This window comes from Lytechinus pictus, chromosome 2 (assembly GCF_037042905.1).
Source record: "Lytechinus pictus isolate F3 Inbred chromosome 2, Lp3.0, whole genome shotgun sequence".
In the NCBI taxonomy this organism is placed as follows: Eukaryota; Metazoa; Echinodermata; class Echinoidea; order Temnopleuroida; family Toxopneustidae; genus Lytechinus; species Lytechinus pictus.
The window spans coordinates 4,593,013-4,620,953 of record NC_087246.1 but is presented as its reverse complement, the minus strand read 5'-3'; the positions used below and the strand labels follow the sequence as shown (position 1 = coordinate 4,620,953).

General features: G+C 35.1%; 2 protein-coding genes across 2 annotated transcripts; one reads left to right on the top strand and one right to left on the bottom strand.

The window, feature by feature from the left end:
* The first annotated feature begins 260 nt into the window (after nt 1-260).
* Nucleotides 261-9,517, top strand: LOC129254966 (intraflagellar transport protein 20 homolog). Its single transcript, XM_054893516.2, has 4 exons — nt 261-843; nt 3,355-3,440; nt 6,217-6,320; nt 6,846-9,517. The coding sequence occupies exons 1-4, from the start codon at nt 717-719 to the stop codon at nt 6,925-6,927; spliced, it is 399 nt and encodes a 132-aa protein (XP_054749491.1). The 5' UTR covers nt 261-716; the 3' UTR covers nt 6,928-9,517.
* A 224-nt stretch (nt 9,518-9,741) lies between these two features.
* Nucleotides 9,742-16,267, bottom strand: LOC129276372 (sigma intracellular receptor 2-like). The gene is made up of 3 exons (XM_054912754.2): nt 16,063-16,267; nt 13,305-13,449; nt 9,742-12,364 (listed from the first exon to the last, which is right to left on the bottom strand). Exons 1-3 carry the CDS (start codon nt 16,177-16,179, stop codon nt 12,105-12,107), a joined length of 522 nt encoding a protein of 173 aa, XP_054768729.1. The 5' UTR covers nt 16,180-16,267; the 3' UTR covers nt 9,742-12,104.
* Nucleotides 16,268-27,941: the final 11,674 nt, after the last annotated feature.

The window sequence follows — 27,941 nt, the reverse complement described above, 5'->3', positions numbered from 1 at the left end:
CCCCACCTATAGTACGGGGTTAAGCTTAGCCCACTTTCTTTTTACACAGCATTTTTGCAAAGTGGGCTAACCCCACCTTTAGTACGGGACTATTTGGCCCTGCAAAAAAGCAGGGTTATCCCAGCAATTGCGGTGCTAAGAGCGATAGTACGGGGTTAAGATCGCTAGTGTAAAACGAAAGTGGGCTAAGCTTAACCCCGTACTATAGGTGGGGCTAAATGGCAATTTGGCCCCACCTATAGTACGGGGTTAAGGAAATTGTAGCGTGTGTAAAAAGGTACGAGTGAAGTACTTGTACTACGAATGGTCGACAAAAACCACTAGTCCGGGGTTAGCGAGTTTCGTGTGTGAAAAGCAAGCATTCCTTATCCGGGGTTAGCAATAACAATTTGGCATGTGTAAAAAGGAAAAAAAATAGTACGGGGTTAAGGATAGTACGGGGTTAGCGATAGTCCGGGGCTAAGAAAATCCTGTGTAAAAAGGGTATTAGACAGCATGGCATACTACCAGCCGATGGTACACACACACGTTATTTGACAACTTGTCTCTGGAGCCAAAGTTCCTCGCATATAACTATCTGCATGCCTGCACGCAGTGTGTATTGAACACGCACGACCACGATCTAATGAATATTCATCGGCGAGACTGACGTCATTTTACGAGTCTCCTTTCAAACTTGGATCATAAGTGCCTACCATTTACTAGTCGCAGTTACCATGGCTGACGAAGCTCTTGCAAATGCTGGTTTGCACTTTGATGACTTAAACAAAATACGAGTATTGGAACCTGAAATTCAAAGCCAGACGACAGAATTGAAAGAAGAATGTAAAGATTTTGTGGACAGTGAGTAAATTTAATTTAATCAATCGAAGTATCGAATGGAACCACTCAGGCTCAGCTCGACGCCCGTGACCAGTAGAGGCGCTGGTCAGAAAATTGGGATCGTCCCCGTTTACAGGGACTGTCTCAGTTTATAAGGATTTCTCCACACAAGAAATCTAGGAAAGTTCATTCACCTGTTGAGTGCCGACACCAATCAAGAGTGCTAGTCAATGTAAACATATCGGGTTTCATAACAAGATTATTGGAAGACGGCAAGTCATAATAAATAAACGGTGAAGTGGGGGGAATTGAGGTCACTGAATCTATTTTTAGCACTCTCAATTCCCCTAATTGCTGCCTTTGTCCCGTAGGGAGAAGTGAAGAAAAAACGTCCCCATAAACAAGGACAGTCTCAATTTATCAAGACATAATTTGTCTTGGTTTATAAGGATATCCTTGTTTTCTGGGACAATCCCAATTTTTGGACCAGCGCCTCTACTGGTGACTTAGCTCTGTGGTGCCTGCCCCTGCTCCGGCGCCGCCGCGGCGCTCCGGGACCGGGCGCCTGCACCTGCTGCGTGTGTGCGCGGTATATAGCCAAACCTTTAAGTTTTAACGTTACTTATTTTACTATTTTAGTCAATTTAGAGCTCATTCATGCATGTCAGGGGTAGACAGCCGAAATCGAAGTAAGCCACTGCTTTTTTCCCCCTTGTTTAAATTAAGCTTATTTCTTTGACTAAGTTTAGACTAGGCCTAGAGGCTAAAACGGAATAGGGCCTAATTAACTTTACCGGGAAGTGGAACTAGGCTAGTTCTTTTTATGTAATTATTCAATTTAGAATAAAGTGAAAAATCAAAGAATACAAAGATCCCTGTCAGTTGGGGTTTTGCATTGCAAATTCCCTAATGGCGGGTGCACGTTCGTGAGCCATCTGTGTATGAGGAGAAATAAAAAAAATTAAAAATGTTTAAAAACTTCTTGAAGCAGACGGCTGTCGAATGTTAGTCATGCTAATTAGATTCTACCAATCAAAATTCACTGGCAGTTTATTCAAGTCAAGAGAATGTCAGATCCTGGGCGCGCATTTCACGAAACAGGCATTTTAGACGCAATGACTGACTTTTCTTGGCACATGCACAAAATAAAGAAAGAAAATAGAGAAAGAGAGTAAGTACTAACTATAGAACAAGCAAAATAAATAAAGAAAGAAAGAAAGAGAGAATAAAAAGAAAGGACGAAAAAGTAAAAAAGAAGACATAAAAGGTTCAGAAAGCAAAAATAAAATGAAAGAAGGAAAGAGCAAACAAATGAACAGAAAAAAAAGAAAGACCCCCAAAAGGAAAAAAAAAAATGGAAGAAATGAATAACAGAAAGAAAACAAAGAAAAAAATTAAAAAGATCAAGGGAAGGAAGAAAATGAAGACAGAAAAAAAGAAAGAAGAAAGGAATACCAAAAATGATGACCAAAGAATGAAAGAAAGAGAGAGAAAGAATAGAAAAAAGGAAAAAGGTAAAAAAAATGAATGAAAAAGAAAGAAGGAAAAAAAAAGAAATAAAGAAAGAAAGATAGAAAAGGGAAACCAAGAAGCAAAAATAAAAACGAAAGAAAGAACGAAAAGGGAAAATACATGTATTTCATTATTGTCATATTGTATGATAGTAATTATTTACAACTAAAATGTAACCTCAGACAGTCAACAGTGTCCCTCTTTCACTATTTTGTTTTCAATTGTTTGAATTGTACAATATTTGTATTTTTACAGATTTGACATTAATGTCCAACTTGACTGAACCATAAAGTGTTAAACCAATGGTAATTCCACATGTTCAGGGAGGAATAAAACTTTGTTTTACATGACAGTGATGAGAAAATTAGAATGTTTCATAATAGAGATTATTATCTAAATAGAGCATTTTAGCCATACATTATAAACGCTTATTTTGGTCTGCATCAATTGCCTGTGCAGTATCAGAGCGTATCTCTAACAGTGACCAAAATCCGATGAATATCCCATAGGCTCGTGTACAAAATTTGCCATTGAGTATAAGACCATCAACAGTCTAGTGCGCATGCGCGAATGCGTAAAATATACAACGCGTACAACAATGAAAGTAATGCGATGCACAGCATAGATCACAATTACGCTCAATGAGGTCATAATGAACTACATATAAGTCACATGTCAATGACCCTAAAGTGATGATGTGATAAGTGATATGACTTTTTTTTTAATGTGTTATGCTTGTTTTATTTTTCTCTTATTCAAATCAACTATATATTTTTTTTTTTTGGGGGGGGGCAGTTTAAACTCTAATGCCTCAAAGTGTTGTATATCTAAAGCATTTCATGCCAATTTTGTGTTGGCTTCAGGGTTACAATTAAGTTATTCACATATATCTCATCCTAAATTTGATTTTTTTTTTAATATATGCTCACAAAGAGCAGGTTATATGGTAAATTTATTAATAACAAAGATATTGCGTTAATCATGTGTACTTTGGGTTTTTTTTCCTTTTTAATCTTACAGAAATTGGAGACTTTCAGCATATTGTAGGAGGATTCATTGACAAAGTGGATCAACTTGCAAAAGAAGTTGAGAAAGAGAAGATGAAGGTAATTAATAGACTAACAATTTGAAAATACAAGTATGGTGACTTTAAAGTGCATCCTAAGACGTCTGACACATATTAAAAAAAGAAGTTATTCTCGTTTATAACCATGCCAACCCTATTTTTATACTAATTTAGAAACAAAATATATTGTGGAACCTTGAAGACAGGCAAATTTTTAAAGAAAAAAATATATATATACCTAAGACAAATAGAATGATGATAATGCAGTGTTGTGGTTCTGTGGATATGTCTCTGAACTTTGAACCACAAGGTCTAGGGTTCAAGTGCCACCACAATACTTGTGTCCTTCACCAAGGCATTTATTTACATTTGCCACTTTACACCCATGTGTAGCACATGGTTACGCAGTTGGAAGAAATTCCTTGAATGCTCAAGCACCTTATGGGGTATCTGGGAAAGTACAGATGGTACGACTTGCAAGATTTCTTTTATTTTTGTCTCGCCTGCATAGCAGAGCGAGACTACAAGCGCCGCTCTTCTGACTGCGGCGACATTGTCAATGTTGAAATCTTAATCAAGGTAAAGTTTTTGAAATGTCATCATAACTTAGAAAGTATATGGACCTAGTTCATAAAGCTTGGACATAAGGGCAATCAAGTATTACTGAACATCCTGCCTGAGTTTCAGGTCACATGACTAAGGTCAAAGGTCATTTAGGGTCAATGAACTTAATATCGAAATCTTAACCAAGGTCAAGTTTTTGAAAATGTCATCATAACTTAGAAAGAATATGGACCTAGTTCAGAAAACTTAAACATAAGGGTATTAGTGTATCACTGAAGATCCTGCCTGAGTTTCAGGTCACATGATTAAGGTCAAAGGTCACTTACGGTCAAAGTTTGGCCATGTTGGGGTTATTTGAGGAATCGTCATCATAACTTTAAAAGTTTATGGATCTAGTTCATGAAACTAGGACATAAGAGCAACCATGTATCCCTAAATATCATGAGCGAGTTTCAGGTCACATGACCAAGGTTGAAGGCCATTTAGAGTCAACAAACTTTGGTAATGTTGGGGGTATTTGTGGAATTGTCATCATACATGTAACTTTAAAAGTTCATGGATCTAATCGCTAGAGGGTATTCATTTGTCTCGCAATCTACTATGGTCAACAAGGAAATTCGTGATCACTCTCGCAAAAAGTGTTCACTAGCTTTCTAGGAAATTCGTGATCACTCTCGCAAAAAGTGTTCACTAGCTTACAAGTTCACGAGCTTTCGAGTGCCGCTGCAACTCTTTATCAAGTGACGAAAATTATCTGATACGGTAGTCAATTCATACCAATCCCCAGGACCGTACGCACGAACGCGGGAACAATAGGTGGGCACTGATCCGTTATGTGATGGCGTAGTATACAACATTCCTTGCCAGGGATGTGACGGGTCTTACATCGGTGAAACAGCCCAACCGATAATTGAACGCATTTCTGAACACAAGCGCGATGTTCGGTTACAGCGAACCGACACATCCGCGGTGGCAGAACATGCTTGGGAGAAGCAACACCACCCAGATTGGAAGGGTGTACATTGCGTTGCCACAGAAAGACATTGGTATACACGCAGGATTAAGGAGGCTATTAGTATACGTCTTTGTCCTAACAACTTCAACAGAGACAGCGGGATCGACATCCCCAATTTCTGGATGCGAACCATCCGACAGCACAATACCCCCTTACCTGGCAGTGCACACCGACCCGACCGAGCGAGGGACCGCTCAGCTAGTCAACCCCCACCCACGGGAAACTAGCGAGCCCGCCAATTTTGTCTTATTTGCATATTGCCGACTCGCGGTGTATTTGCATATACCTCCGGCTTATTTGCATATACGCCCGACCAATCACATAACGGATCAGTGCCCACCTATTGTTCCCACGTTCGTGCGTACGGTCCTGGGGATTGGTATAAATTGACTACCGTATCAGATAATTTTCGTCACTTGATAAAGAGTTGCAGCGGCACTCGAAAGCTCGTGAACTTGTAAGCTAGTGAACACATTTTGCGAGAGTGATCACAAATTTCCTAGAAAGCTAGTGAACACTTTTTGCGAGAGTGATCACGAATTTCCTTGTTGACCATAGTAGATTGCGAGACAAATAAATACCCTCTAGCGATTATTTCATTCTGCAATAATGAACCTATTTAGTATTCATGGATCTAGTTCATGAAACTTGGACATAAGAGCAGCAATGTATCCCTGAATACCCTGTGCATATTTCAGGAACATGGTCAAGATCAAAGGTCATTTAAAGGTCAATGAACTCTGGCCATGTTGGGAGTATGTGTTGAATTGGCATCATAACTTAGAAAATGTATGTATCTAGCTCATGAAACATTGACATAAGGGTAATCAAGTATGAATAATTGTTTTGCACATGTCTTAGGTCACATGATCATGGTCAAAGGTCATTTTGGGTCAATGGATATATTTTATTGTCATAATAGTGTTTTCTTCTGTGAATAATTATTCATTAGCTGTTTTCAAAGGCAGCACTGCTGCTATATCGAATTGCGTAATGCAAGCGAGACTGCCACTATAGATTTCATGTTTTTTTATTGAATGCTTAATAAAAGGTGCTTAATAAAACTCTAGGTTTTCATTTTTCATAAGAGAAATGATTGAATTTCTTTCTCATTAAATTTCCAATTATCCAACTACTTACAGTGGAATGATAATGTATTCGTTGCACTGATTAGAGACATTTCAATTCTGATTTAAATTTTGTTAAATTTCTATTTTAATTCGTTATTTGCTTCTAGGCAATTGGATCTAGGAACCTATTGAAATCTATATCAAAACAGAGAGAAGCACAACAGCAACAACTCCAAGCATTGATTGCAGAGAAGAAGACACAGCTAGAGAGGTAAAGTAAAGGGTACTCCACCATGACATCAATTTGATTTTAATATAAGATTAAACTAGATATTATGATAGTAGATATGATTAATTGTGGATGTAAATACATGTACACCCTGCAGAGGGCTCAATGTGTAAAGTAAGAAAGAAAAAAGATGACAAAAATATGAACTGTAACAAAGAAAATCCTATTAAAACCATGATATTGCATCAAAACTAGATGGAAAATGTTAAGTTTATATTCATATTAAGTTCAAAGGTTCACATTAATTGTTTTAAGAAGTGAATGAGACTAGATGTCAAAATAAATAGGAAGGTGATGTCACAAACTTTTTCTCATTAAATGTAATTCCTTTTCTGCTCCAAAAATGTAAATATTGTTTGGCTACTCATTAGAATTTGGAACACTAACCAAAAAATAAGAACATGACTAAAAAGAATAAAAAAATTTGTCTTGGTATAATTCTTTTTGTCAAACATCTCCTCTGTTATTGAAATTAATCAGATATTGTTTTTGTTGCTTTGTGTGTAGGTATCGCATCCAATATGCTGCACTCCAGAAGGAAGAAGCAGAACAGAGTGAATTCATAGAACAATTTATTCTAAATAAGTAGTGTTTTCAGACGAGGTCATTGATCATGGAAAATACTATTTGTCCTATACTAGTATCCTTTAAGACAGGTGAATGTAGAAGTAGGGTTTGATAAAAAGTTAAGCTTGTTTAATACTTGGTTAATTGCTACTCAGTCTAATTTCCATTTTGTCTCATCCCTCATGGTCTAATCTTAGTACACCTTCAACCTTCAGCTATTTGGTCTAATTGCTATCTAGCCCATTTACAATTTTGTCTAATTTCATGTTTAATAATTTGTTTCTTTTAATATCTGCTTGGTTTACCACCACTTAGTATAATTGATTATGTACCAACTGTTACTTTTTGACAAGGTGCAAACTAACAAAGTGGAAATTATACCATATGAGCACTAGACTGAATGATACTTAGACCAAGCGATGGATGGAACGAATGGTAATTAGACCATATAGAGTGGGTTCAACCATAGTGATGTTAGACAATCTGAGAATTAGCCATCTACTTGTAGACAGAGTTGGTATAAACCATAGGGTTACTTTGATACAAGCATACATGTAAGCTGGTTAAGTCAGGCCTAAGGATGCCATTACCTTTACAGGGTTACACAAGAAAACAATCCAAACAGTGAAGCGTTTGTCTTACATTCAAGTTGACAGGATTCAGTAGACCTAAGAATGAATACCTATTTTGCTATAGGAATAGTTCTGAAAAAGCTATTTAAATATTTCAAATATTGAATTCTACTTTCTTAATAACCAGTAAAATTTGCATTACCCAGTGTAGTGACGTATTTAAAAAAAAATTTGAAATTACATGAAAAAAATTATTTTACTGCCTATCACTTTTGGCCCATAAATCATCTCTTCAGAATATCAGCTTTTGCCATGATTGTTAACATATATAGATTCCATTTCACTGTAGGCTGAATATACATATAGTGGAAAAGGTGTCCTCTTTTTTGTATTTCTGATTGAAGGTGAACTATTTGAATAATTCAAAGAGTTAAATTGTAATCCTGGGTTTTCTATTCAGTACATGAATATTAATTCCTCCTTCCTCCCACACTCTGGATATGTTACCTTGATTTTGTTTAATAAAGCTCTGCTCTTTGGACTACCTGACCTGCTTTCTTATAATCCAACAAATATTGAGGTATGTCCTAATCCTCTGTAAAGTTTGAATAGCTTTCAATGATATATCTAGAGGTCAATTGCAGTCATTTTTAGAAAGCAAGACATTTTTTATTTCAATTTCTACATGCCTATGGAAATTTCTTCATAAAAATTTTATTGGATAGAATAGTTGCCCTTCCCATAAGATCATTGATCAATGAGGCACCTTAAAAGTAAAGAGGATCTTTCAGCAAAAAGCCTACAAGAATTTTTTCCTTACTCATCTTCTCCATTCAGCAGAGACAAAATAATGGGGAATGCGGAGGTCTCTAAAAGAGTTTTAGCGGGATTCTTGCTAAAAGGTGCCAGATGTTTGTAGAAATGTTGTAAAGATTATGTATTTGTGTGCCATTGTGCAAGATAAGCAAGTTCCAAGGTTTCACACTTGTGCTTAATAATTGTCTTGTGTATTCTTTCTTTGTTACCTCACAAAAGATCAGTTCATAGGTAGCCCATATCCCAAATGACCTTTAATATCTGCAAATATTTCAAAATGTAGAGAAGTGTGCACTTTATTGATCAGGGACTCGCAAAGAAATAAGAGTTACTTCATTAATTGCTCATTATCCGCTTTTGAAAATTGAATACCTTGCAGGAATGTACCAACAGTAGACTGATTCTGTAGGGCATTCCAATTTTAGATGCAATTTCTAGCTACAAGCACCTTGAGACAAGCTATTCTTTTCACTCACTTTTTAGAATTAACAAGGTTCTGTGTTTGGAATCTGCCTTGCACAAACTGAATGTTGCTATGTAAGGCAACCTTCTTGGAGTTTCATGTCGGCAAGTTTTATATTTTGTTTTAATTCACAGATTGTACTTACGAACTAATATAGAAAGTACTGCGTTTGATGTCACAGTTAGCTTAGGCATATTGTGTTATACACAAGCTAGGCTAGTAAAGTATGTTACTTGTGTAATCAGAATTTAGTAGATTCCTGCAAGATTATCAGGGAATCACCAGTAAATCACAATTTTATTTTTGATTATCAAAATGAAAACTCATTTGATTAATTAAATTCTCATGCAATACATAATATATTGACACTCATATATTATTCAAATTATGAAGTATCCATGAACCCTAGTCTCAAGTCCATCCAAATCTAAAATGCAGGTGTCTTATTTAACAGCTTTGCTTGTTTTATCCTGCCTGATGAATGTATGGACAATGATTTTCTATAAATTTCATAAATTTGTCTTTCATGTTCTGAAAATCTGTAATTCCATTTCAAACTTGATCTGAAATGGAAATTCCATTTTGTCCTACAAAATAAACCCAGCAACTGTTTTGCAAAGGGAAATTCAATGAATTTTTGCATGAAAAAAAAACAACAGATTTTTCACTTTGATTCACCAGTAAAATGGAAAATCACTATCGCTTTTAATGTACATATATATTGTAAATATCTATTATTGTAAATAAAATGATTTATGCTATTCATGTTTCAGTAAATTGGTCTTTTCTTTAGTTGCCCTCAAATTGCAAATTTAAATTTCAATTCATTTTGGCTTGGAGATATTAAATGTCTGACATTCAGAACAGCTTTATCATGAAACTATCAGGTCTTGTCCTCCCATTCTATCTCAATACTCACAGTCATAATACACAGTCAATCCAGTATGAATGAAATCATTAAATCATAAAAGCTTGGACTAAATAATGAATTTTTTTCTGATTTAATAAGAGAAAATGTGCACAAGCATAAACACTGAGATGAAATCTGATTATCAGATATGATTTTCAAAATCGATAGAAGTACATGTATTTATGGTATAAAAAAATTACACAAATACCGGTGGGAATAATCCAATAGTGATGAATGATGACGATGATAATTAGGAACTGATGACGATGACTGATGATGTTAATGATATATGGTGATGATGATTATGATTTGGTGATGGTGATGATGGTGGTGGTGGTGGTGATGATGAAAATTAATTAGAATTGTAGTAATCTAAATAGTTGGACTGTCTTCATACAACTCACATTGATATACAACGTACTAGTTAAGTTGAGAAATCATGAAGTAATATTGCATCATCCATTTTGAAGAGAAATGAATACTTTGAAACTGCATCCACAAATACATGTATACATGGAGGAAACATTTAAAATTATTATCTTGTAATTTTCTCAAAATAAAGCGAAAGTCCTGTTGAAGGAATATTTCTAAAAAAAGGGAATACTTATAAACGAAAATATCCCTGAAATATCAAATCCCTGATTCTATATGTAAGTTACGATAATATGCAATATGGCAATATTCCCAGTATAATTCCTAATAATGGCTTTTTTCCCTCTCACTGTGCTTATACCATAAAAAATTAAAACTTTCACATGAATACCTTGTTATCCTGATTTTATACCTTCAAATGAAAACTAATCATTTTTTCTAAGCAGCATTTGTAGTATACAACTTCAAATCATAAAAAACAATTCATAAAATTACGGAAGGAACAAGTGCTTCTACAATTGTACCAATTGAGAGACCCTTAATCCACAAGATCCTAGAAGCAAGTACATGTAATATTTTAATTTCAATGTACAATTCTGTTTAAACCACAATGTTGTTGCACAAGATCAAAAACAAAACACACAAAAAACTACTTTATGATATCTACACAAAAATCTAACTAAATGAGCTTTCTTTTTCAAATGATAGTTTTAACGAATTACATGACTCCTATGCAAATTTAGTTGCATTTCAAAATAAAAAATGGGAAAAGGTTATATATATATGTATACATACATATAGATATGTATACCTGGAGCATTGTGGCCCAGTGGATTAGTCTCCGGACTTTGAAACAGAGGGTCGTGGGTTCGAATCCCAGCCATGGCGTAATTTCCTTCGGCAAGAAATTTATCCACATTGTGCTGCACTCAACCCAGGTGAGGTGAATGGGTACCCAGTAGGATTTATTCCTTGAACGCTTGAGCGCCTATTAATATGGCGGCTCAGCTACGGCCGGGGTAATAATATGATACCAAGTATCAAAGCGCAGTTGAGTATATGCACATAGTAACTGCGCTATATAAATGGACATATTATTATTATATAGTCACTATTTGACAAGGCAGGAAGAAAGAGTCCATCTATTCATTTCACAAAAATGAAAAATAAAGTAGTGATAACACATCATACATATACATTTCAATAAATTGTATTTGTGTAGTTCATTTGATCAATATTTAACCAATAATGCAATGCTTCGTCAAGAACATTCTACTCAAATCAATGGAAATTACAGGAAATTTAGAGTTTATTCAGGTGATGCTTGAATTAATGAGAACTTCGCCTACATTCAGAATAATTGGTCTCTCAATTAATATTCAGTTAAAGGTGGAACTCACATATGTAATAATATGAGAGAGGAGAAAATAAGTAAAACGGAATGGTGAAAGTTTGAAAGAAATCAGACAAGCAATAAGAAAGTTACGGCCGTTATGAAATTGAAATCCCTATTAAGACTATGTAAATCTCATATTATGACAAGTGGCAGGGGCAACGTTCCAATAGGCCATGTGCTTAATTGTCAGGGATTTGTTGTTTCCTCCCAATTACTATACCTATTCACCCGAGGCAGAAATCAAAATATAACAAAGGTAGCTTATCGTTTTATATCCTAATGAAAGATAAGATAATTTGAAGTAAAATTTTTGAAGAATTTTTTTTTTTAGCCATTATTTGTCTTGGAGTAAATGAAAGTAATACTTGCCTCACATCACTGACATTATCACTACGGTCAGTTTGTAGTCTCCATGGGTATAATGGTGACCAATTTTTACAAGTTAAAAAATTCATAACTTTCCGATTGTTCAAACTTAATACCTATCTACTTGTCAAATTTTTTTTTTCCCCTTTTTTCTTTTTTTGTAGAATATGCCAACATCATTACTGCTCTTATAAAAGCACTGATAAGAACAATCAGAGGAACTTTTTCCTCAAAATCCATCAGTTTGTGAACTTATGGAATGTTATTGTTATTTTCCTTCTCCTATTAAGACACTAAACCTTGCTTAATTAACCTTTTGTTTTCTATCTCTTCCTCCATCAATGTAATCTGTGTTGAAGAGCATGGTGAATAACAAGATGAATGGAACAACAAGGAATGGGGCATAAATCCCAACAAGGGTTGCCCTTTCCTGGAAGGTACTTGGGGCGGGGGTGGTGGTATTGGCAAAATCATTGAAAAAGATCTCAGCTACAATTGGTATTACTGTGGTTGCTGTATGAGCACCATATACAATGGCAGGGATCCGGATCCACTTGCAGTTGCCTAGATTGTTTTAAAAGAAAAAAAATAGTGAGGAATTAGATACTTTGAGTTTTCAGGAAGTGTTATTTTTTAAGTATATCTATTTTAACTACTTGCTGGATAACAATGCCTTGATAATTGACTGGGCTGACCTGCTTGAATAAAATGAAATACAGAATAAGCCTAGGCAACCTGGAATGTATGATCATGGACCTACTACCCAGAGTAGTAAATCCCGCGGGGGCCAGTCAAATGTATTGCTGTACACACACGTGGCCAAATTATTTCCAAACACCCCCTAAACGAGTTTTTCTCTGTGTGCAAAATAACCCCCTAAACAAGTTTTTTGCGGGCTTTATTTACACATTTTGGCCCCTAAACAAGTTGTCGCCAGAATATGACCCCGGGGAAAAAGCTTGGGGGAAAAAACATACCCTAAACACGTTTGGCTAGTCTTAAAAAAAAGCTTTGAAAAAAAAAAACCCTACATACGTTTGACCCTGCGATTGACCATTGACCAGTCTTTCAAAACTACCCCTTAAAAAAAAAAAATCAGTGTTTTTGAGTGCAAGCGCAGCCCGCGTCCAAAACTGAAAAAACACGCCTTTAAACGCGTTTTTTTGGTCATGAGTGTGTACAGCAATATATTTGACTAGCCCCCCGTCCCCCCTCCCCGGGGTAGGTCCATGGTATGATCAATATGAAACCATCTACAATTCATGTTCTCTTTCTAGTATTAATCTTTGTATACATTTTGAAAATCCAAATAATGTTGATGAACCCACTAGTTGATCTGGTCAAATTCATTTATTTTATGATATAATAACAAAATAGGCCTACTACCATGTCATGATACAATAGCCTGAAGAAGAAGCTGGTACAAGAGACCCCCCTTCACACCTTAATCCACCAAAATATAAAATAAAAAATCCAGTCTCTGCTTTACATGTATATATATTACCTTTGTAGAATGCATAAGCGGCTACAAAGAAGAATGGAAACTGGATGAATATCTCTACATAGATGAAAGATTTATACCAGATGGGAAGCTCTGCAAAAAGAACATCTTTGTATTGAGTAGTATACTCCAATTTAGGGGTCACCAACTGTAAAATAGAAAGAAAATACGAAGACTGGATAATACAATGGAATTTTTAAAAATGACAATAGTAGGCATAAGGGGAAGGCAGGGTAAGATGAGCCATTTTTGTTTTTTTTTCATGTTAGAACTGATATGATTAATAATCTTGTAGAAATAAGTACCTTGCCTCAAAATTTAATTCTTGGGAACATTTTTTACCTATATTTCTACCCCTAATACACTGAAAGTCACAGTCACCTTAAAAAAGTCAAATGGCTCAACTTGTCTCACCCATGGGGTAAGTTGAGCCACAAAAACTGTACAAAAGGTATGGGACAAAAACCAGCATGACAATTTTGTTTTCTTTTCACTTGCTTATTCTCGATAAATACTAACATCCTCTAAAAGTAAAACAACTGTCTTATGAAGTTGGTCTTTTCTGCCTGCATATCAATGACTTTTTGATGTTTTTTTTTTATATACATTAACATATCAATTACCATGGCTCAACTTTGCCCCATGTTGGCTTGCTCAACCTACCCCAGTCCAAACTTAATGTGATATTTTCACATCCACACATTTCTTATGCAGCCATAAGTGAGTGACTATGACAAGAATGAGGATCCATATCTGGACTAACAATATTGTTCTTATGCCCTTATTATATTCAAAGATGTGAGTAAAAAGCGCTTATCTATTTCACACCTCTTTTTACTTTTTTAAATTAATTTGTATTTTTCCCTCTGAAAAATATATATATTTTTTCAATGTTGAAAATCATGTGGTGGGGTTAGGGGTTATGCAATGGGTCATCAATATGGCACCACCAGTGCACCACAATGTCTGACTTATTTATTATCGACCTGGGGGTGGCGGCTCAACTTACCATTAGGCTCAACTTACCCCACCTTCCCCTACTTATGTCCGGGGGTGGGGGCAGGTTGTTATAATTTACCATGCTCATATTCATTACCTACAGGTATCTCTGAATCTTGATCTCAATACAGGTATATAATCTTTTACAATGAGTCTTTTCCTGATCACTCGCAATCCAACAAAATTAGGCTCATCATTACTAATCGTTTTTACTGAATTCATTACTTATATTGTAACCATTATTATTATCATCATTATCATATTTGATCATTATTATCATCCCCACACGCAAAATTTCTACAAAAGAATAATACTTTCTTATTCATCATCTGATTTCCAATCATTTGTCATTTTTTCTGTTGCTGTTGTGATGCTGTAGCTGTTTTTAAGAACAAGCACAGACATACACAACAATGCCATCAAGGTTACAACAGTCATGTACTATAGATTTGGCCTGTTAAATCATGAAATTTAAGCTGAAAAATGATCAAAGTGAAAATGACCAACAAAGCTAAGCAACATGTTGGCATTGGACACTATTATTTGCACGGAAAACACCCGACACCTCATGCCTCGCCTGGTAGGAAACTCAGAATTCCATATTACACTAGTTACCAGAACCATTAAGCACATTAATGATAAACACTTGGGTCGCCATGCATTTTCATTAATTAGATTTTGTTCTATTTAATGAAATAAATGCATTTTTAAATTGAAAAGTTCTACATGCTTCAACTACATCATGAACACTCAAAAGTATTGCTGCTTATAAATACGTTGTTTAAGCCTTCCCTCTAACAAAGAACAGTGCGCGAACAGCCTTTGTGCGGGAAGGCGATGTGCAGTCCGCGGTAACGGCCCTTGTGGGGGAAGGCGACAAATTATTTAAACTTTTTAAATTATAAAGTTTAATCTTGTTTCAAACTTTAATCAATAGTGTTAGAATGCAGGCTTAAGGCATTTTAAAGTAAAAATTTAGACAGTGTTTATACAGTGCATGGTAATGTTGATGTTACATCAGTATTATTGTTATAATCATTATTAGTATTATTACTACTACTAACTACTACTACTACTACTACTGACTACTACTACTACTACTACAACTGCTACATGTACTACCACCACTACTACTACTACTACTACTACTACTACTAGTACTACTGCTAGTACTACTACTACTACTACTACTACTACTAGTACTACTACTGCTACTACTACTAATACTACTATTACTACTACTACTACAACTACTGCTGCTGTTACTACTGCCGCTGCTGCTGCTACTACTTACTACTACACCACTACTCCTACGGTATAATATACACTACTATACCCACAATACCAACATTATCACTACCACCAAATACGTTTCTTCACACTATAAAACTTCTATCATTAATATAACTGGTAGTCTACTACAATACAACCGCTACTCCCAGACTACTACTACTATACTACTACCACTGCTGCTACTACTACTAATACTACTACTAGTCTACTACTATATACTACTACTACTACTAGTAGTAGTACTACTACTACTTTACTATTACTACTACTACTACTATAATAATAATAATGCTAATTATTAATATATTTATCAGATCATAATTACCAATAACAATAAGGTTACCACAAAATAACATAATAGAAAGTAGGCCATATATCTACGACTAATACCATATGCCTATCGCAAATGAACAAAAATTAATATAATGTGTATTTCTTAGTTTAATTTGATTAAATTGAAGGAGCTTACAAAGTCTGGGTACCACTGCCGAGGAAATATGGCCTGGGAGTCGAACAAGATAGAAACTGGTATGTGTACTGCAAAATACACGAAGAAGAGTAATTCTAGAAATCGTGTAAATGCCATTTCTGTCGAAAATAATCATCAAACTGCAAAGCTCTGGATTTCTTCAATTTCAGGAGCGGGACGCGCGTTTCCGTTTTACACCCTGGCGAAGGCATTTTCCGCAAAAATAGCCACAAAGCGACTAGTGAAGAGTCTACACACGTCGCTGGTTGCAGCGTGCGACACAGCCGAGTCCCACACCACCGCATGCAATCTACACAGTTACTGATTAGAGCATGGAGCAACGAACGTAGAGGGCAGCAACACACAAGCGTGTTGCTATTAGGAAGGTCCACTCGATACGCGCATACAAATGAAGTGCGCGAACAATTTGGTAGTCATGCCAACGAAACCATGATCCGATACAATACACTCACGGAGTGACAGCAAAATAGAGGTAAACTAATAGATTATGACAATAGTAGATTAATACAATGAAAACAAAAAATACATTAAAAATTGAATAATAATGTACCACATTCTTAAAATAATATATCACTAAATTATTGTCACAATTTTTTTGTACATCTTCAGTAAAACAGGAATAAATTCTGTCATACATAAACCAGTCTGCTAATTTCACCCGGATTTAGCCAAGTCATTTTGTGACCACCGAAAACCTCTCAGAGCACTTTTTTAGTAGATTGTAGAGTTGATTTATTTTCATTTCCTCTTTATCATTATTTTTGCTTGAAATGTTTTTACATCAAATATCATGCTTAAAAATATAAAATACTTGTTCCTGTATTTTTCATAAAATATTACATGGTGGTGACAACAGTTTCATGACTTTGCATATCAATATGATAACAAGTATACGTGAGGTTGATACGTCTTCATCTAAATTTCGCTGCACCATAATGCGCCTACACAATCCAGCACCGCCTCTTGAGTATACAAGCGCCATGGCTGGCATGACCTCGCCGGCGCCCCGGGCCGGCCGGTGCTGAGGTAGGGTACGGTGGGCTGCATGCATATGCTAACACAAATTTTTGTAAAATTATAGAATTAAAATAGTAGATGTGACATAGACCTTCGCCCCTTGATAGTTCGTCTCAAGTCAAGAACCGTCGGAATATACATAGCTCGATACTGAACCAGATAATTTCTGTCTAATATTATGTCTATAGACTGGGACTTGGCATGCTTGGCTTTGCTGTTTAGTGGTCGTATTCGATCCTGCCTGATGGATTGCAAAATGTGGGTTGGATTTGTGGATATAGCATAATTATTTTAGATTTTCAGACAACAATCTACACTGTAAGTGAAAATTTAAATTCTAACCTTGAATATTTATCGTTACTCATCCGCCATAGTGCCACATCAATGACAGACCAAGTCTATATCTTTCAAGTCCATATCTAGCTAAGTCGAGTCGCGTCGAGATTATTATGCCAGTGCAGTGAGCATTATCATTCACACAGCGCAGTACGCGCACCGAGGTACAGGTGACCGGGGAAGTTTCGGCGCGGCCAGACCGGTACATCACGGTCTTGGCTCTGGCGTTAGCTTGTGTAGATTTGGTAGGGGCAGCGAAATGAAGCAGAAGAACGGTAACACAAATGTCATCAGTCTTTGTATTTTTATTGCTATGTAAACTACAATAATCATGATTACCTTTTGTCTTACAATTTTTAAAAAATAAAAATATGCTAAAATAATATTATTTAACATATTTTCTTGGAGATTTTATTATCAATAAAAAATAGTAAAATTGAACAAACGAAAAAAAATCAACTCTACAATCTTCCAAAAAAGTGCTCTGGGAGAAAATGGTCACAAAATCTGAGCGGAGTGGACCTTCCTAAAAGCAATACTGCAAAGTGTTGCTGCCCTCTACGTTCGTTGGCATGGAGCTATTAATAGCTCTATGATTAGAGCATAGAGTTCCTCGGCACTTCATGTACAGAGAGCAGATGAGTGGAATCCGAACATGCTTTTGCAGTTGCGTTTTTTTCTAAAAATAAATTATTAACTAAATGAATAGGATGACAGACAAAATAAAAATAAACAGATACATATAATAGAAAGAAAATTACGTAATAGCATTTTACACACATTAAAAAAGAAATGATAACCTCAATTTGATAAGATGTATTATGTGAACATACACCGGTAAAGTACTTTATATAAAAGATTGGTAACAATCTTATAACCCTTTTTCTTTTTGATTGATTGATTGATTGCATTTATTCTTTTTCGTTCCAAAATTTAATAAAAGTTACAATGTATAGCAAAACACAAAAATATAATATACAGAAATGAAAAAAGGGAACCCACTGGAAAGCAAAGCTTGTTAGTATGGGTTCCCTGCAATAAATAGTTAATTAAAGTATATCTTTGATCAATGAAATTCAAATCGTAAATTAAAAAGGTTTGTACAATGAAAAAGGTTACTAGTGGGGTCAAAATTTTTATGCCTACTATGTTACAATTAACAAACAAATATTATATCATACCCCTGCTGTATTAAAAAAACAAGAGTTTGAGTGAAATCCGAACATGCTTTTGCAGTTGCGTTTTTTTAATGAAAAGTTATGAAAAAGTTTTTTTTCTTAAAATAAATTATTAACTAAATGAATAGAATGACAGACAAAATAAAAATAAACAGATACATATAATAGAAAGAAAATTGAATTTTGATGGATTGATACACTTAGATGCTGAACGATAGATATAGAAGACTCATAAATAGATAGAGACATAGATAGATAGATATAAATAGAGAGAAAGACAGAGAGATGGATAGATAGATAGATATATGGGGGGAGAGAACATGAGAGATAGAGAGATGTTATAGATAGATAAATAGATAGATATATGGACGGATAAAGATAAATAGAGAAAGAGAGAAAAAAGACAGACAGATGGATAGATAGAGAGAGAGAGAGAGAGAGAATCTGAGAGATAGATAGATGTTAGATAGATAGATAAAGAATTATAGAGACAGAGAAGATAGACAAATTAACAGAAAGATAGATACTGTAGTTACATATAGATAGATAAATAGATAGAAGATAGATAGATAGATAGATAGATAGATAGATAGATAGATAGATAGATAGATAGATAGATGGGGGGAGAGAACCTGAGAGATGGAGAGATGTTATAGATAGATAGATATATATATATGGACGGAAAAAGAGAAAGAGAGAAAAACAGACAGACAAAAGGATAGATAGATAGAGGGAAAGAGAGATAGAGAATTTGAAAGATAGATAGATGTTAGATAGATATATAGATACACTGTAAAAACTGTGGTGTTAAAACTGACACCAATTGGTGTTAATAGAGGACCACACCCTGAGGTGTTAAAATCACACCCTAGAGATTGAACATTACACCAAAGATGGTTGTAATAACACCTATAGGTGTAAAACTAACACCACCAATTTAACACCGGTGTAAAATAACTTGTGTGGTCCTCTATGTACACCGGTTAACACCACAGTTTTTGCTGTGTAGATAGATAGATAAAGAATGAGAGAGACAGAGAAGAGCGACAAATTAACAGATAGATAGATACTGTAGTTACATAGATAGATAAATAGATAGATAGATAGATAGATAGATAGATAGATAGATAGATAGATAGATAGATATAGAGAGAGAAAGACAGACAGATGGATAGATAGATAGATGTTAGATAGATAAAGAATGAGAGAGACAGAGAAGAGCGACAAATTAACAGATAGATACTGCAGTTACATATAGGCTGCGTTTATGCGACCTCAAGCCAGAATCATGATTTGAATCATGATTTGAATCATGATTCAAAACACAAACATGAATCACGATATCACAGAATCAGCGTTTAGACGACCGTCATTCCAATGCTGTTTTTCCTCAGATTCGGGCCAATCCAGTGCGCATCACTAGTGCGCAGTTTGACAGAGGAAGTTTTTCGCACGTGTTTCGGCTCTCGAAAAATCTTTTGCTTCCAGAATTCAACCTAATTTTGTTTACTTCTATCATATAAGGTCCATATGCTTCTATTCATCTTGTTAGTTAATCCAAAATGGTGTTCGGAAGTGAATTTCAGCGTAGATCCAATTTAATATTGACACTCTATACTCATCATTGTCTCCAGTTAATTCATTTACTAGAACTTGAAGTTGAAGACATGACCAAAACGATGCGAAGACCAACACAGAACTTGAACATGACAAGAAATGCATGCAGAGTAATCATGTACATACAATGAGCATAAGCTTGGCAAGAGTCAAACCGAAAGCCGTAGCCCGACGACACAGTGAGGTCATATAATCATGATTCAAATCACGATATCGTTTATTCGAACATTTTCGTACGTGATTCTGCAGAAACGTCTTTCCAAACGCCCCTTTTTTCGTGTTTCATGTTTGTGATTCTAATCATGATTATATTCAATTTCGACTAAACGCAATCGTGATTCTGCAGAATCATGATTTGAATCATGATTCAGATCATGATTCTAGGGTGAAAAAGTGGCGGATAAACGCACCCATAGATATATAGATAGATAGATAGATAGATTCATAGAGAGAGAGAGAGAACTAGAGAAAGACAGATGGGTAGATAGATAGAGAGATAGATAATTTGAGAGATAGATAGATGTTAGATATAGATAAAGAATGAGACAGAGAAGATTAACAGATAGATAGATACTGTAGTTACATAGATAGATAGATAGATATATAGTTAGATAGAGAGAGATAGAATTTGAGAGATAGATATATAGACGGATAGACAGAAAAAGACAGACAGATGGATAGATAGATAGAGAGAGAGAGAGAATTTGAGAGACAGACAGACAGATGGATAGAGAGAATTCGAGAGATAGATAGACGGATAGAGAGAAATAGGGAGAGAGAAAAAGACAGACAGATGGATAGAGAGAATTTAAGACATATATATATATATATATATATATTGGATTTATTGCAATAAAAACTATCAAAATACAATCACAAGCAGTCAAAGACTGAAATAAGTGAATGTTTACATACAAATAAAATCATAACAAAATATAAAGTAAACATTATAAATAAATATCAAATACAATACAAAAGAAATGTATCATAAATAAATACAAAAGGCCAAAAGTACTACAGAGTGTCACCTAAGAAGAAAAATGCGGAATGAAAGATTAAGAAGAAAGAGGAGAGAGAAGAGGAAAGAGGTGAGAGAAGCGAAAGAAATTGGGATAAGACAAAGAGAAGGGAAAGCAAGAGGTGGACTTTGAAAGAGAATAGGATGCACCGAGGAGGCAACCTTCAGAAAAAAAAACTCATTATGCAATACAAGACATTTAACAATGGTAACAAGTAAATAAAGTAGTAATTGAATCGAATCGAGCACAAAAAAGGGAAAAGTAGAGCTGAGGAAATAGGGGGAAATAGACTCCCGAAGGAAGTCGAAGCAGTGTTGATATTGCACATGAATAGATTAATAGATGGATAGAGAGAAATAAAAGAGAGACAGATGGATAGATAGAGAATTTGAGAGATAGATGTTAGATGGATAGATAGATAGATAGATAGATAGATAGATAGATAGATAGATAGATAGGTAGATAGAGAATGAGAGAGACAGAGTAGATAGACAAATTGACAGATAGATATATCATGTAGTTCCATAGATTGATTTATAAGATAGATAGTGGATAGACAGATATGATAGATATAAGGATAGATATAATATGAAGAAAAAGAGGTAATTATGTGTTTTATTTTTCAATATTTTAGCTATTATTCGTTTTCATTCATATAAACGATCATGTGCGAAAAAGTAAAAAAAAAAAATAATAATGGAGCCAACGTAGTTCAGCGGAACAACCAAAATACAGAGACTGCAAAGCGTTTGGTCTATAAGCTCAGCTGCATTTGCACGTATGTTTCTGCGGATATCTTCGGTGCGGACTTTTGGATCGAGCGCCCAGCTGATTATGTAAACAAACGTAGACGTAGACTCTTCACTAGTCGCTTTGTGGCTATTTTTCCGGAAAATGCCTTCGCCAGGGTGTAAAACGGAAACGCGCGAGCGGGACAGGTGACAAACCACAAACAGGTGTAACCTTTTTCGGCGTACCTTGATACCCGTTTATAATTAGTTTAAAATATGACTGAAAGATAATTTGTTTGTTCTATATTCATAATCATGCCTTTCATGATCATTCATGGCAATAAAAAGTGATGTCCTGAAAGGTATTATGAAATGCCTAATCTATATAAAATTAATTACAAAACATATGTAATGTTGAGAACTAGGATATTCTTTCAAAATATTAAAAAGAAAATAATATTTGGAAATAAATAGACGGTACTGAAAACTTTAATGACTGGAAGCAAGCCTAAAGTTACAAAACAATTCTGCTGCTGGATGCGCGGGATCAGAGTCAACGCTAGTCGAGTCCCCACGTACGCCGAAGCTTCGGCGGCGTTTGACCTCAGTTATCGGGCTGCTGTTGGGTCAACTCCGGTGTACTACCGGGCCGGGCTAACGGTTAAGGCTCTTACTAGCAATGCCATGTTCATTTATGTGAAAGCATTCTAATATCTTGTATCTTAAATTGATGTTATTTGATGATGCGATGTCTGGCACCAGAATTACAGCGGAATCTGTTAAATCAGTTCGTCAACTCTATCGTTATTTGATGAGAACATGCGAAGGGCTCCCGGAGAAGCCCATGCAAGATCACTACAAACATTATGTTCGACAGGTAATAAACAGAGAAATATCTTCCTTTTTTTAATTTCTGCTGCACTCACCTCGCCTGTCTTTGATTTCAGAGGGGACATACTAACAGCGATAAATGATTAATTAGAAAGGGATTCAAAGGACTGTTTATAGATGATCCATAAATGATTTGCGATGGTGATGTTTATTTATTTTAGAAGGTTTTTTGTAACTTCAACTTTTTCAAGTTCAAGTTTGTTAAATTGTTTTCTTCTTTAATGTGTAATGTATAGATCTAGGCCTATATAATGCCTGAAATATGGAAAAATCATAGTTCTGATTTGTGATGTCATATTCATGTATGAGCAGCTGCCTAATAATGAAAAATATGTAGTTTGCATAAATTTCAATTTTATGATGGTTCATAATTTTTTTCTTTAGACCTTTTTAGTTTCCAGGAGCGGTGTGCATTTGTCTGTTGTTAATGCCTGAAGCCAAGTACAACAAAAACCTTTTCCAATTTTTTGAGAAAATGATATTTCATTAACTACTGGGAAGCTGCTCGCATATATGACATCAAATAAATTCTCATAACTTTTTTAATCTTTGATGGATTTTCCTCAAAAGTCAAATCCTCACCAATATTTTTCTTCTTTTTTTCTGCTATTTTTACAATAAACTTGTTGCCAGGGTGAAATAGCTTGAAATCCCTTTAATCTCATTTTCAAGCCCTTGTAGTGATTTTCACTTTTCAATCTGATAATATTCTATTCATTTTCACTTTATTTCATCTTAAATCATTCCTTTATGCATTCACTTCTGAACATGGAACAAGTAATACAAGTAAGAGGCAGGGTATAGACAGCTGAAGATCCAATGGGGGGGGGTGTACTGCATCATCTGCATGTGTCCCCCCCCCCCCCTCAAGGACTTTTTTTGCATACTTGTTGGAAAAGAAAATTTCTGGGCCCCTCCCCCTTGTGTGTATAGGTTAAAAATAAGATTGTTCTTTTGCTCATAGCCCTCACTTGGTCATCTTTATATCGAATCAGGATGTATAAGGTCACATGAGACTCGAGTACTGAATCATTACAGCTTTCATACTTTAGTTTCCTTTCTTTATTTTTCATTTTTTTTCCTTTCAAGCTATCATCAGTGCATGCCACAACCAAGGCCTCTTTCTTGATGCCTGTTACAAGTGATAGGATAGTCTGCTTTGATGTTCCCATCCTGTTTTAAGAATGCTCGTTTCTAAATTTGTGGATTTTATCAATAAACTTTGAAATAGGCCTACTAAAATTAGATACTTCAAATTAAAGAAATGCAAACTAGTAGATCATCTACTCTAGAATTGTCCTTCACTTCATATTCTTTATTTTCTTTATTGTTCTTTATGTTCTTTATTGTTCTTTATTGTTCTTTATGTTCTTTATTGTTCTTTATGTTCTTTATTGTCATTTATGTTCTTTTTTGTTTTGAAAGGGTTTTCATAGTCATTCAGATGAAACAGACCCAGAGAGGCTGAAGCAGATAATAGAGAAGGCCATCGAAGACTCAAAATGGATTCTAGAAAAGGTAAAGAACAATTCTATACTTTTGTTGTCTTCTGATAGAAAAATCTTTAGAGCATCTATCAATATCAATATTTCCTTCATACTGGAAAGCATATTTTTGACAGATTTTCCATAAACCTAATTTTTTATTGATATAGTTTGATTTCCTTCCAAAATCTTCGATTTTTGAAACAATCTTTAGTTAGTTAAGTATCATTTAAAAGTAAATCTTACCCCCAAATTACCTTATCTTCATTTACACCTTGACTGCTACTTAGCTTCAGAATGTTCCACAAGGGACGATACCGTAAATCCACCATTCCTCACCTTACAAAGATATTAAAGTAGTTTTCTGCAATTCCTGCATTTTTATCATATAGCCATTCCCTTTGTCACCATGTCAGCCTACATTCCTTCTGTCTCTTTTCTTGTTAATGTTGTTATATTCTGTTAACTTCCTTTTTTCCCTCGTTTTATTTCTCCCTTTCTTGGCTTTGTCCTCCCTCTTTCCTCTTTCCATTCCCTTTCCTATAGTAGGAAAGGGAATAGAGGAGAATACTATTCTCTTGACCTCTTTGAGTCCTTTCCCTTACACTTTTCTCATTTTATTTCCTTCTCTGTCCCTCTTTCTTTCTTTAATCCTTTCTTTAGCTTTCTATCTTTTTTTGTAGTATATGCCTACATGCCTATATGCCTGTATCTATATACGGTATATAATTCATTTTGTATCTCATATCATATTCATGTCTTTATGTAGTGTCAGTCATAATTGACAATATGTTGTCTTCTATGTTCTTCATATCACCCTCCTCTTCTTCACCACTCTCTGTTTTTCTCTCTACTCCACTCAATTTTCTCTTTCTATGTGGAGGTCATACCCCCTCTCTCCCTCTCTTTCTTTCCGATACTCTCATCTCTCTCTCCCCTCCCCCTTTGCTTATTTCTCTCTTCCTCAATTTTCTATTTATGAGATGCACTTTTTAATTGGATCTAAGTTTTGATATAGAATACTGTAATTATGTTTTTGTTCATTTGCTTTAATTGTGCTTCATGATTTTATGTAAATTGACCCTTTCAGCATGTGCTGCTGGTCAATTTTTATGTGCATATATACCAATAAATGATTATTTACATTGATTGCACACATGCAACTTATACAAGAAATGATCTGGGATATGACTGAGTTCATTATGTCATCACAATTCCAAATTTTTTTAAAACTTACACACACATATTTATTCTTTAATTTCTTTTATATTCTAGTACAAGAAATGAGACACCCAACCCTTCATGCTAATACAGAGCAGTTGAACAGAGCTAGAGGGTTACACTGGACATCCAAGCATTAATATCCAGATGATGGTAGGATCATGATAGCAGTGCCTTTGCTGGAGAAATGCATTAACGGCTGGACTGAGAAGTGTACATGAGATATTAAACTGTATTGTCTCTCTTTTTGATGTGTCAGAAAATGTAAAGGATGAAAGTCTTTTTCACTTTATGTACTTATGGATTCAAAAAGTAAGATTGCACATTTGTGCTTGAAGGCAGAACAAATAGGATGCATCAATGAATTATTTTCTTTTGATCAAGCAAATTTTTGTTATTTTTAATTATCTATACATTAACACACTGGGATTAATCAAAGACGGACGATTATTGAAATCCTTGGGTGCTAATATCTGAAATACTACAGACCAAGTGAGGCATTTGCAGGCCAGCTGTGAGCAGGTTAGTTCTTGCATTATCATTTATGTACCTCTCATTATCATGCTCAAGTTGATAATTTTCAATAGTGAATGTGCCAGAATAGTACTGGTACAATGTACTTGGTCTGATTCAGTTGCTCTTATCCAATGTTAGCCAGCTCATGGAAAAGAAATCATATTAGCTTCTAACCTTTCATGATTGGTTTGTGATTGTGAAAAGCAGCCCATACCCCGTAATTTTGCAAAAAAAAAATTTCCTCTGCTTTTCATATTACGAAAACAAGTTGCCCAGTCATGGTAGGAATTCTTCTATCTCTCCTTTTGGAGCTGTATCGAGAATGTTATGGGGTGAGATTTTACGGGTTTTGTTTCTAAATAAAGAAAGTTCACATTTTCTCATTTATGTAACAAGATATGACCAAACCAGTTATATTGTTGTTGGTATCAGTAGTTTAATTACCTCCAAAAAATAAAAATAAAGGGGGCACAACATGGCAGATGGGGCATTTCTTTGTCATAAAATGAAAATTCCACTTTGTTATTGATTTTGACAGATATTCAGAAAAGTATATATTTCATTCTTTCTTATCCTTTCTTTTTTCCTGCATCTCCATCTTTATCTTTCCTTCTTTTGGTTTTTTTTTATTGTATAAAACATTTTGGCAGTCCAGTGCCCCGCACCACCCGCCATCTATGCACCAGTGGCTGGCAGTGTTGGTACATCATGCATTTTACCTTTCATTGAGTGCATGAGCCAGCATTGTTTTCAGCATAGAAATGAAGATGATGATGGTGTAAAGTCTAACTTCAGAGCATTAGAAATTATGTTTGGGTCATGAGCATTTAAGTAATTCAAAGTCAGATTGTACTTTTCCTACTTACATCTTCTATAACTGAGAAAAGAATGAAAATAAATGATATTTGATGCTATTACTAAATACATATCTTTATTATGGTGTGCTGTACAGGTAATGTGCATGCAGCTGGTCAACTACATGTATCTAGAGTTAGGATTTGATATTATAAATGTGTAAGAGAAGTGGTGGACCAGATAGCAGCTTTAGGTGAATAGAGTTTGGTGGTATGGACATGTGTTGAGGAGCGGTACTTATGTTTTGTGGAGGGAATTTGATCAAGTTATGAGAAAGTTTTTTGAGTTTCAGGAGAATAGTCAGGAGGGAGGGGGCAACCAAAGAAGACATGGAAGAATTATTGGTGGAAGATGCAGTAGAAAACAAATGGATGTAAGGAGGCACTAGAGCAATTTCTAAGAGTGCAAGGCTGTGGGGTTAATCTGGAAACTGATGAAAACTGTTTTTAAGTTTTGAGACCTGGGGGTTGTATCTCATTAAAGTAAACAATGACCCATTAAAGGTCATCATTCAGAACTATACTCCCAAAAAAAAGGCAATTTTTAGATAAAGTTCCCTGAATACTAATTTTTACGTAATAAAACTGTCTATTTGGTTATCTTTTTTGTTCATATATTTTGTTTATCCATTTAGAGTTGTTTATTTTCCAGTGTTTTTGTCTCACCTGCATAGCAGAGTGAGACTATAGGCGTCGCTTTTCCGATGGCGGCGGCGTCAACATAAAATCTTAACCGAAGGTTAAGGCCCGTATTCTGAAGTCGGGTTTAACTTATACTTAGGTTTAAAGTTGTGGTTTAAGTATGGACAGCCAATTGTTACGTAAATCACTAACAGTAGAGATATAATATTTCAGCTCATTTGGCTCTCAAATCATTCATAGTTGTGTAGGAAGTATAAATAAATTATTGTCTTCACCATCGATGAATCAGGAAAGAGCAAAGTACACATAAGAAACATACAACTTAATAAAAATGTTGAAACATTTGGCTACC